The sequence below is a fragment of the Zonotrichia albicollis genome, chromosome 1 (genome assembly GCF_047830755.1).
Source record: "Zonotrichia albicollis isolate bZonAlb1 chromosome 1, bZonAlb1.hap1, whole genome shotgun sequence".
Lineage (NCBI taxonomy): Eukaryota > Metazoa > Chordata > Aves > Passeriformes > Passerellidae > Zonotrichia > Zonotrichia albicollis.
Genome location: NC_133819.1, coordinates 36,087,944 through 36,100,237, shown reverse-complemented (window position 1 = coordinate 36,100,237; position 12,294 = coordinate 36,087,944). Strand labels below are relative to the sequence as shown.

General features: G+C 38.3%; 1 protein-coding gene across 9 annotated transcripts in view; it reads left to right on the top strand.

The window, feature by feature from the left end:
• The window catches only part of TBC1D5 (TBC1 domain family member 5), a 315,747-nt gene extending 304,959 nt beyond the window's left edge, over positions 1-10,788 (top strand). For all 9 annotated transcript variants that reach the window (XM_026798892.2, XM_074538136.1, XM_074538133.1 and 6 more), the window contains 2 exons: positions 183-359; positions 6,932-10,788. In XM_026798892.2, the coding sequence (XP_026654693.2) occupies positions 183-359; positions 6,932-7,225 (471 nt within the window). In that variant the 3' untranslated portion in view covers positions 7,226-10,788. The remainder of the gene's footprint in view (positions 1-182; positions 360-6,931) is intronic.
• Positions 10,789-12,294: the final 1,506 nt, after the last annotated feature.

The window sequence follows — 12,294 nt, the reverse complement described above, 5'->3', positions numbered from 1 at the left end:
CACATTTCACGGTATTTTCTATCTTTAGCCAATATAGGTCTGAATATTGACTTGCTTCCTATCTTTTCAAAGCAAATATTTTGGGGAAATGGTGTATGAAAGCAGTCTGCACAGAGCTTTAGAAAATGTAGAGTTCCTCCCAGTTTTTAACTTACATCCTTTCCTTTCCTATTCAACAACAGATCAAGGATATCCTGAAAGGTTCATTGCGTTTCAACCAGAGCCAGCTGGAAGCTGAAGAAAATGAGCAAATTACTATTGCTGATGACCATTACTGTTCCAATAATCAGAACAAGGCGGCAGGTGATGTTCTAAAGGGACCTGTCATGACAAAGCAACAGTTCATCTCAGGACAACAGGTAAAATAAAAACATTTCAAGCAGGCCATTGATGGCCTTCCATTTTTTGGAGATTTCCTCTAGCATGTCCAGACATTATGTGGGACACACCAGCATTCCTGGTCCATATGAAGAGTGGGTTAAAAGTGTATCTCTAGCTACTGCCCTGCTCTGATTAATTATTTTTATTGTAGCCTTATGTTCCACACACAGATATTTAAGTCTAAGGGGAGTTCTTTAACACTGTTGAATCACAGAATCACAGATTAATTTCCAACGAAAAAAAAAGTAAAAATTGCAGGTAAATGTTCCCATACCAAATGTTCCCACATGATTATTCTCATTGTCCTTGTCCTCCAGGATCCCATTATGTAAGAGCTGATTAACTGCATTGCAGTGTATTCATGGCCTGTGCCAAAAAGGAAATAGCAAGGAGGTTGCTTTTACCTTCTACTTCATTGTATTGACTTTCTCCTTGAATCTGTAAACAATGTTTTCACATACAAAGCATCCAGTCATAGGACAGGTTCATAGACAAAGGGCCCTCTCAGTCTAAGCCTCAGTCCAACCCAAACGTGATCTTAAAAATAAGTACTTTTGTGCCTGCTCATTTCTATGTTGGAGTTCTATGAAGTCTGCCATCCTGCTGCTGATACTCACACTCATAAATCAGTGGCAGCATTATCACCTCAAAGTCTGAGTCTGCAGTCAGTTCACTTTTGACAAGTTTACTTAGGAACTACAGGAAATATTTATTCATTTTCAAGTAATGACACAGGGTCATTTTGATTTATTACACACAATCCCCCTGAGTTAGAACATTCTATGTTAAAAATATATATTTTAATTGTCTTTTGGTATTAGAGGCAATTCCGAGATTTATTTTTTTATACTCAGTAATGGTGAAGAGCAAAGCTTTGCTAGAGAGTTTTCATTTCTTGCTTAGCTGTTGTCATTACAATCATTACAATCACTACTTTCTGCCATAATAAAGGCATAGGTTAAACTGATACAGCATATTGGAGTGTTCGTATTTTTGCCCTTGATCTCCTAGTTTTTTCTATGACATAACTTTTGTTTTCTTTCCAAAATGGTAATATTTTTTGTTGATTTTTTACTTCTAGAAACTAGAAGGTAGAATACCATATAACATGACAGCAAGCTGTGTGTGGTGTGGGTGTGTGTGAGCAGACCCTACTGATGCTGGAAAAGCCCTTACTCAGAGTCTGGTCTAAACCACGTGTCTTGGATGTGCTGGGGCTCCTTGGGTATTGAGAGTGTACAGCTGAAGCCTGCTCTGCACAGATTTCTCTCCAGTGCAGATTTTCAGGGCAATATACAGTGAGGTCTGGGCTTATCCCAGTGTGTAGTCAGGGTATGTACATCCAGCCCCAGGAGCTGGGTAGCATCCATGACCCACAATTTCAAGGCTGCTCATAAGTCAACTATGAGCAACATGAGTAGAGGTTGTACAAGCTGAGCTGCTGCAGAGCATTAATGAGGCATTAGCACTGCATGGTTTATGTTTGGAGGTGCAGCACATCCATATGGATTAGCCTCCTCTCCTCTTATCTTTGGGAACTTCCAATTATGATAATGAGCAACAGCACCTCTGACGGAAAGAAAAATATTAGTGTTAGAAATGGTACTCCAGGAGGACGGGTGGTATCCTTAGTTAGTTGATTAGGGATCGTTTGTCTGTCTGTCTAACTAGCCCCTAGTTAGTCTGTGTTGTTTCCAAGCCCTTCATCTTTAACCACCATGCATAAAATCAAACAAAAAGAGGAGAGCTTTGGACCCCTTTTAATAAAATACAGAACAATAAAAATGTGGAATAGTGGAGTGTGATATTAGACTGTTAATTGTTGGGCTCAGTTGTTGGCCCAAACCAGGCCACAGCCCAGGTTTTTAGCTCTGCTGAAGAAAGGGGTCCTGCACTGATGCCCTGGGTCATGCTGGGAGTACTCACAGAGAGCTGCAGGAGGATTGAAAAACAACCACTTCTAGCTATTTTAATGCATTTCTTGCTAAATAAATTTCTATTCTATTTGCATTTTCTGTGGCTTTGGTAATGCCGGTAATTCTGTTTGGTGTGATTTGTACTGTAGAGATTATTCTTTGCTGGAGTTATAGGGTTATTTTCTAGGACAGCTGAAACACTTATAGGTGTAGCTATTCTATAAATGAGATTAAAATCTGGTCTTTTGAGCCTGGCTGTTATATAAGTATAAATTATTTATCATGTTAGCTTTTTTTTTAAAAGTGTTCTTCCTCTTTTTTGTATCAAAATTCCTTTCTGCAAAATGAGGATAAGGGTATAGCCCCTTTTTAGAAAGAAAAGCTGCAAAATTAAAAATGCAAAAATATTAAGATAAAGGCTAAAAGGAATCAAGCATTTTTTGGAATGTTTGGCTTTGGTAGCAGCATGCAGTTGACAAACAGAAGGCTTCTGTTGCTAAATAATGAATGATAATTAACACATTATCTTGCCTTTATGTCTGTTCAAAGAAGGAGGCAAAATGAGCTGCTGTTCTTCTAAGCTTTCTTGATTTGTATCCTTGCAGTTAGTTTTAACTCATTCACAGTGTGAAGGCAAATGAAATAAGCCTGGTCCTAGTAGCTGATATTCATCAGGAAAAATTGTTTGGAGAAGCCATATGGCAACGGGCGTAAGGTTGTTAACTTTCAAAGCTACTGGAAGTATAATTCTGTCATTTTTCATTTATTCAGTAGTGGCAGCAGATGGGAGAAAACATGCTTCACGTCAGCGTGAGTTTCCTGAAACAGAAACAGGCAAAAGAAGAAGGAAGGAGGTATTTTACCTCTGGAAATATCAGTTCCAAAATACCAGTGTATGCTAGGGATAGGCAAACATTTACAGGCAGCTCTTTTATAGGATTTTGGGGTCAATATCTCTGCTTTGCTGTTTCTCTGTTACTTCAGTGAGCTGTAGGTCTCCTTAACCAAACCAAAAAGTGTGGGTGGCGTGAAGAGTAGTGTTGAGAAGCTCAACAGTTACAACAAGAAACTGGGATGAGTGGTTTTCTTTCCTTTATTAAAGAGCAGAATGCTTTTTCAACTGCACTAGAACACACTCTTGAAAGCAGAATTTAGGAAACTGGGGAGTGCCAGAAACAAAAATAATGATGTTGCTGGGCGAGTGTTTCACTAAGTAAGATCTGTGTCACCCTACGCAAGGTGGAGGTGTGAGGGCTGTGAGGACTGAAATAAAGGATTCTTGATAGCTTGGAATAATAAAGTGTATAATTTTGAAAAATGAGGCAGTACTGCATTCCCTGAGAGCTTTTAAATAGAAGTGTGGAAAGTGGCCAGGTGAATTATGTGGCGGTGGTTGTTCAGAGAAATGTATATTTCTGTTGTACAGGGCAGGGGGATGGGAACAAAGTTCTGAAATTTTGACTATGGCATTTAGAGCTCCCAAAAAAGTATCAATATAGGCTGGAAGATTAGGGATTGAGACCAGCCCTTCTTGAGAAGGACTAGGGAATACTAGTGGATGAGAGGCTGGACATTTCCCAAATTGGCACTTGAGCCCAGAAATCCAGCTGTACCCTGGGGTGCATCCAAAGCAGTGTGGCCTGCAGATTCAGAGTGGGGATTCTGCTCCCTCTGCTCCCCTATGGTGAGACCCCACCTGGAGCACTGCATCCAGCTCTGGGGTCCCCAGCACAGAAAGGACATGGGCCTGTTGGAGCAAGCCCAGAGCTGTGTGACAAAGATCATTAGAGGGCTGGAGCACGTCTCCTATGAAGACAGCCTGAGAGAGTTGGTGATTTTCAGCCTGGAGAAGAGAAGGCTCCAGGGAGACCTAATAATTGTGGCTGTTCAGTACTGAAAGGGGGGCTTAAAACAGAGATGGGAACAAATTTCTTATCAGGGCCTGTTGCAATAGGACAAGGGGCAATGATTTTTAACTAAAAGAGGGTTGGTTTAGATTAGATCTAAGGAAGAAATTTTTTAATGATGAGGAGGGTGTGATAGACTGGGACAGGTTTCCCAGAGAGGTGGTGGGTGCCCTATCCCTGGAAACATTGATGGTCCAATTGGACAGGGCTCTCAGCAACCTGCTCTAGTTGAAGATGTCCCCGTGTCTCGCCATGGGAGTTGGACTATGTGACCTTTAAAGGTCTTCCCAACCCAAACTATTCTGTGGTTCTGTGTTGCTGGAGCAGAGCCACGGTTGTGTGCTGCCTGTGTCCTCAGCCCCCTGGTGATGGCAGCTGACTCACTGACAGCTCATGAAGACAGCATTTCAAACAGACAAGATGAAAGCAAAAGGCTAATTACTAACAAATGATGCCTCAGCTCAGAAGTGTTTAAACAGGGAAGAGTCTCTCCTTGTAGGATAGAACTCTGTGGTTTTAACTTCATGGAAACTGCTTGCAGTTTTTGACATTTGAACTACTCTGGTTCTGCATGTATCAGAAGGGTTGGAGATCAATTTTGATAACACTCAGAAGAGGCTAGTTGTTGATCTTCTAAAACCAATCTGCTGTGTTTTGTATGAATTGTATTAAGTCTTCTGTGAAAACGGAGTTACTACAAAAAATAATAAATGTCAATTTCTATCAATGTGACGACTGTCTTACATTGGGACAGGTAAAATTTTGGACTCAAGATACTTCCATTTGAATTATAAAGTGGTAAAATTAGTTCATTACAAAACAGAATATTATATGTTATTAAACCTATCGTAATATTAATACTTGTAGATAACATACAAAAACTATAAATTATGAGAGCAGGATATTTCAGAATTTACTAGAAAGGGAGATATTTGAAGCCTTATTAATATAAATTTGGGCACAATTCTGTATTTGAATATATTTTCCCATTCAGCTGAGATTTATCTTCATTGTGACTTCTAACAATTTGTAATGAGCATGCAAATGACAACCAAAGACTTCCAGCTCTCTCATTTCATCTTACAGTCCTTCATAATCACAGGTGGGTTTTGCCTCCTGAGCTACAAGAACATTCTGATCTATAATCAGTAGTCAAAACAAGAAAGTCATTTTCACCTGTAATGATAAATTTTGCAAAAGAAATTTTGCTGGTGGTCGTGGATTCTGTAACTGCAGGTGTGGCTTGCTCATGCTTGTGGTACTCCAATTTTATATACCATGATGTAGGTTTGCCTTTATCTCATTCAGATTATTCCTGATTTTTCTTTTCTATAACTGCTTGTTTTTTGGGTTCTTTTTTCATTTTTGTAATACTTATAATCTCTTTTCATCCCAGAATGAAGTTTTTTTTTTTTTCTTCTTTTTCTTCTTTTTTTATTTTTTGTGGAAGGGTCACAGTTGAAGGGCTTGTATTGCCACAAGTGTGGCTGTACACATTTCCCTGTACTTTTCCTTTTTCTCACTCTTGGATTCGTGTAATCAAATATATTGGTTTCAGCACCACACCGCTTCAGGATGCTTGTACCTACAGGCTGTTTGGCAGGTTGCATTATTACTCTGAAAAAAACCTGTGTGGAAGCAACCAAGAAAGCAGTCATGTTCTTGCCAGAGGAACGAAGCACTAGACAGGAGCTGAGTGCAGCTCTTGCAGCAGGAGACAAAGTGTTGTCCTTTTGGGTTGCAACCAAGCTGAAAGGCTGCCAGTTGTCAACAAGTGAGAAATCCCACTCTACTGTGTATGGCAGTCTCCCTTTCTAATTGCATATAGCTCTGATTGGAAAAGCTAGGAATCTGAGTGTGGCTAGTATAATGGAATATAAGACTGAGGCTTCATATTTTTCTGATGCACTAATGCATGGTCTTGAGCTACTACCTAAGTGCACAGGGACACACATTTCCCAAGATCTAACCAGACAGAATTGGGATTCCCAGAGCCTCATTTTCTGGAAGAGTTAGGAAATAGTCAACAACACTAACCCTGGAAGCTCTGGCAGCGCTGATTTTTTGAACCCAAACTGGTGCACACTAAACCAGGTCTATGGGTGGTTTAGATTTCACAAGTCAGGGTTTTACTAGGAAATTCTATTTCACACCATTCTCCTGACAAGTTCCAAAATGCTATTGTACATGCAAACCAGCAAAAATGCAAACCAGCAAAAAATTTCTCAAAACCATCTCACTAAATACTACAGAAACCCACTGTAATTGCTGAAAGTCTTGACTATAATGTATGTGTGTGATGCTTGGCTGCTGTGGTCACCACCTGGATGCACTGTGATGATGAGACATGTAAGACTGTTAGACCAAAAAAAGTATTTTTAGAGTGTTACATTTTATGCTTTTTTAAATTAACTCAGTTGGTCAGAGCATGGTGCTAATATGCCAAGGCTGTGGGTTGATCTCTGTGGGAGCTGTTCACTTAAGATCTGGGCTCGATGGTCCTTGTGAGTCCCTTCCAGCTCAGAATATTCTGTGATTCTGTGAAATAACAAATGATGTCATCCAAAGTTAATATCCACTTTATTTTTCACTTTATTTAGTCATTGCCACTTTTGGATAATAATTATTCCTTTGTCCCATTCCCATATGTCTGACATGCTTCATAAGCCTCGTTATGTGATGATGCTGGTGCTCACTTCAAGTCTTTTCTGTGCCATTGTTTCACAGACTACAACTGATGCAAGCACTAGTGAGAGCAAGAGCGCTGATGACTATATTATGGTTTCCAAAGAAGAGGAGAGAAGTAAAAGTGCTGCTCCAGAGCCGGTGCAGCCCCTTCAGCCACACAAGGAGGCAGCAGTGAAGGCAGAAGCTCCATCTCGTTCCTCTTTGATATTTTCCGACCCTCTGATGGGTTCCATTTCAGCCTCCTCCAGCAACCTCAGCTCCAGCCCTGATGATGACAGTAGTAATAACAGCAAAGATTCTGACTTTGCTATTGTCAGCCCACTGGACATCTAAGGAAACAGGTTGGGAGAGTTTGGGAAATCCGTCATTACAACTCAGCTCTAATTTCTGTGATTTCACGGGTTGGATAGTTCTTTGGATTACAAGGACAGAAAATAGATAAAGGTAGCCCATTTCAGCTGCCAAAAGCCTAAATTAAAATAAAAAGGCAAACAAACAAAAAAAGACATAAATTTGCTACTTTAAAAAAATAATATATACATTTTAATAACTGCCTTAAATAAAGACCCAGTAAAACCCAGTTCTAATATACAGTTATTATTAATTATGCTGTTACCCTACATAGGAGCTTTGTTACTATAGAAGTGATGCCTTCCCAAAGCATAGAGTATGTATATGCTAGATACCATAATGAAAATGTGTGGATACCTGACATCAGACCTGATGCAGGAAAGACAGGCTAGATTTATTAATGTCCTTTTACAAAATGTGCTTGACTGGGTTTTCTGTGTAGGAAAGGGTACTGTTTCTTCAGATACTGTGATTAGAGAAGTAGGGAATGAGTATCAAAAAGATTAAAAGCATCATCCTGGTAGGAAGTTTGTTGTCCCTTGAGGAATCCTAGTTTCTTAATTTTCATCCTGCAATAGCCTGAGGTGTGTTCAGGGCGGAGGTTTGTGTAGTTGTTCCTCAGTGCTTACAGGAGACGATGTGACAAGCTCCTTGAGAATGGGGACCTACCCAACAGAGCCCTATTTGCCTTTCTCTACTTTTCCCCCTTGAGAATTCCCAGTTCAACACTTTCCTTCTTTATCTTTGTCTACTTTTACTTCCCCTGGCATGATTTTTTTTAATTTTGCTCAGACTACCGCAGTCAATAAGTAGGTGCAAGAGAAATAGCAGTATTTCATAATGTAGACCTGAGCTGGTTGAACTAAAGCTAGCCCAAGTATGATAACTTACCAGGGAAGGTTGCAAAGTGAAATGAAATGTTCATAATTAAAAGCACTTTATGTCTCATTGCTATTATCTTCTATAGACTCTGTTTACATATATTGCTATATGATTTCCGTATTTCTAATCACAAGAAACATAATGGTGCAGCAGCGTTAACCAACAGAAAGTTTCTAATTAACTTTGTTACTTGTTCTTCTATGGAAAAGTGTATTTTTTTTCCCATCAAGTCCATAGTACTTTTAATAACAGCTTTCTTCAAGTAGATAAGGGGGGTTTCTGTGCTCTCTGATCCCTGTCACCTCTGTTGGAATTCAGAAAACAACTGGTGGTGAGTAAACCACTCCTCTTGCAGGACCTACACAGAGTTAGCTTGAGGAAGGAATGTTAATATGTCACTCTGTCACAGCAGCAAAAAAAAGCATCATTTGCTTTTAAGATGCATATACATTATACCATGCAACAACTTCCTATTTGCATGGCAAAGCTTGTGTTTGTTCAAAGTTATGAAATTGTAGATATTTGCTGCGTAGTCTGTAATTGTAAATGAAGTACTGTATCCCAAAGATGAGGTGACATGTAATTTGCTGGTCTTAGATTTTACAAGGTCTGTGTCGGTGACTGAACTGAAGAGTTAATTGTCATGTAATTATGTGGTAGCTGCCATCCTTACATGTTCAAATGCCACCATGTAGTTCTTCAGAGATTATTTGTGCCTTGTAAAATGTTAAAATACTAGAATGTTATGAGCAGGCATAGCATCATGCCTCTCTGCAACAGAGTGATGCAGTCAGGTGACTGTTTGGATGAAAGATCTTAAATGCATAACATTTTGGAGAGGTGTTTACTTTAAGCTTCATAAAAGATCACTTTGGAATTCAGCATACATGCCTGTCTCCAGTTTATTTTATTACCCTGAGTTTGCATGAATGCCAGGGGATGGGGTGGCTGGTTGATTTATTTAAGCCTTTCAAGCTTTTCTAGCTTTAACCTATACAGCAAGGCTTGTGGCACCATCAGCAAAGGGTGGCTGTTGAAGAAGTACCTGTGGAAAGAGGAAAGAAATATTCTGGGGACAGAGAGAAAAGTTTTATATTCTGTGATACATAAACATTCAAAGATTCCATTAGCTTGGCAGGAGAAAATGTTTTTACTTCTTTTTTATTTTTTTAAGCATCAGTCTTTTGATTTCTATTCTAGTGGGTTGTTTCAGGGATCACATTGCTGTTTTCTTGAACAGTCTCATTGCCAATGAAAGAGTGTGATTTGTACAGGTTTTTTTATTTTTGTAAATTAGTTGTATCTTTAATGTTGCATATTTTAAAACGGTAGTTTATGAAGATTTGGGGAGTTTCTAAGAATCAGTGAATACCGATAAACTGAATGCGTATCATGCCATGGGATATGATAAAAATCTCCAAAAGCAGAGAGACAATTATACAAATAAGATCAGAGTAACTCCAGTAAATTAATCTGGTTTGATTGTACCATGTCCTTTCACATCTTAAATATGTTGTCTCTGATATTTGATCATAGTGCAGAGATAATGAAAAGTATTTTAGTATATTCATTAAGTTAGAAACTTGTAAGTTAGAAAAAACATCAAATCATCACCCTGTTTTGTGTTATGTTAAGAATATAGTGAAAGAGAAATTGTCATTTAAAATACAAGATTATTCATTTTCTCTGGAAATGACCTGCTCATAATGTTCATGGATAACAGTAATTGGATAGAAAAATTATTAGCATTGCAAATTGCTGACAAAAACTGATGCAGCGTTAAGATTGCCCATCTGAGACTGTTTTACTGTATTTACTTTATAAGGTAATAAATATTTATTACTTTAAAGTCTCTTGCATGTCATGTCAGTTGTATGTTCTGCAGAAAGGCAGCATCATATTTTGACTGGGTATTGATTTAGTCGTGGAGCTTTGTATCTTTACTCTGGAAGAACATTTAGCCCGCTTTATTAAAGAAAGAATTAACAAACTTTTTGGGTTGTGCTTGTGCTGTTTTCTCAAAAAAGAGGGAAAGCTTTTTGACTAGAATACTGGAAGTATAATTTCTGAGAACTAGGATGATTAAAACTTTAAAACTATCTATATAAGCACAAAAACTGATTGTTACTTTAATCAGATTTTATGTATGTGATCCAGGGAATAAAACTGGATGTCATTTATCTCAACTAAACAATATAGAATATTTCCTGTTTTATGAAATTTCCTGTATCTGAAAATGAATCAGTATTTACCATGGCATAACTTGTCTGTAATTTCATGAAGCTCAGTATAGTGTCATCATTGTGTCTCAATGACAGTGCCAGTATCTGTACAGTACATTTCTGAGTCTCTATACTTGAATTCGCATTCCTAACTCATGGTTCTCCAGTATGTTCTCATTAAATGGCATAGAGGCTACTATTTTAAAGATTGCATTTCAGATTTAAGGTGTACTTGTGCCTGACTTGTGCCTGCAACATCATCTGTTCAAATACATCCTAACATGAACAGATTTTCAAATTCTTGGTGTCAGCCCTTAAATAATACTTTTCATTTTGTGCTGCATGTGTTGGTCTAGAATGAATTATTCTAATGATTTATTAGACTTGAAAAGGTGCAATTTCATAAAATAAACTTCATTTGGCTACAGAATAGTAATTACACTGTCTTGTAATCTGTGCTGTTCTTTTGAGAGTGATTATATACAGTCTGTGCATAGTGTTTGCTGTGTCCCCCAGTCTGCCAGACTCTGGCTTTAGTAGCTAAATTTAGAGATGAAAAAGCATGAAAAAAGGTTGTTAGAGTAACAGCAACTTGAAGCATGCACACAGGCAACTTGCTTTCCTGCTTCTCACAAGTTACTTAACCACTGAAATGGTAAGGGAGGTTTTGGGTATGTGGGAGGATCTGCAAGAGGCAAAGTGCACAACCCTAGAAACAGACAATGAGCTCGAAGAGTTGCAGCTGGAGACTCTGAAACTATGGGTTCTTTAGGGCAGGAACCATCTTTTTCTCTGATGTTGTACTACACAAACACTGTCAAAATTAGAGTAACAATAATAATAATATACTCATTATTTCACCCCATTTTGCTCTTTTAAACTGCAAACTAGATTTAATCCAGTAACAGTAACTCAGATGATAGCTGTGGGAGCAGCAGAATCTGGTGCTACACTGCTGAAATAAGTGCAGATGAGGAACAGTTGTTTAAATAAATAAATTAAAACCAAAGAAACCTCTCACCACAAACAGGACTATAATATTGCCAAATACAAAAAAAAAACCCCTTATTTCTTTCTAGATATATACAAATTACAAGAGGTATTTTTCAAACTGTGCTTCAGATAGCACTTATGTAACTTGTTTGACTATGCCAGGTAGGTTTGTGCCAACCTATCTTTGTTTTTAACTTGTAAAAGCCTAGCTGATGCCAGAATGTGGGAACTATTAAAATATATCAGCTGCAGAGAGAAGACATTGTGGTTCCATTTTCTGTGAATGGTAAGAATTTGATCCTTCAAATCCTGCTGATTTAACACTTTCACTGTCTGCCGAGGTAACAACGTGAAAAACCTTGTAATCATTTCCAGAGACCTGATGGGAGCTCCACTGCTTAAGGCATCACATGCAGTTGCAGAGCTTTGAGCTGAGAAACTTTTCACAGCTTTGCCTTTGACTGTGGGCTTTGGGGACTGTAGCAAAACCAGGTTTGTCTGAATTTTTAACTGATACAAAGATGCATTTGAAGATTTTACAAATTATCATGTCAGTATTTGAGACCTTTTGGAATATAAATGCTACATGGTTTTGAGATGGAGGAATAGTTGTCAAAATATCTTGATTGCCCACCTGCTGTGTTAATTGAATTCAGTGGATGGGGAATATAGCAGCATTTCCAGAGCATCATTAAACTGCCCTTTCAAATAAGAGTATACCAAGCAAACAGATATTAGAAGGCAGATTGTCAGTGGTGTCATATAGCTTTCTGGATAATATATATATCTCTGCAATACTCAGGAACATTCATCATTTCTGGCCACAAATGGAGGGGCTTGCAACATTCTGGAACATGTGGCAGAAAATGTAAGTGAGCGTGAGCCTGTTCATAAAAACATTTTTAAAGCTTCAAGGATTAGAATATGCCAAAACAATTTTTAAAATACAAAATA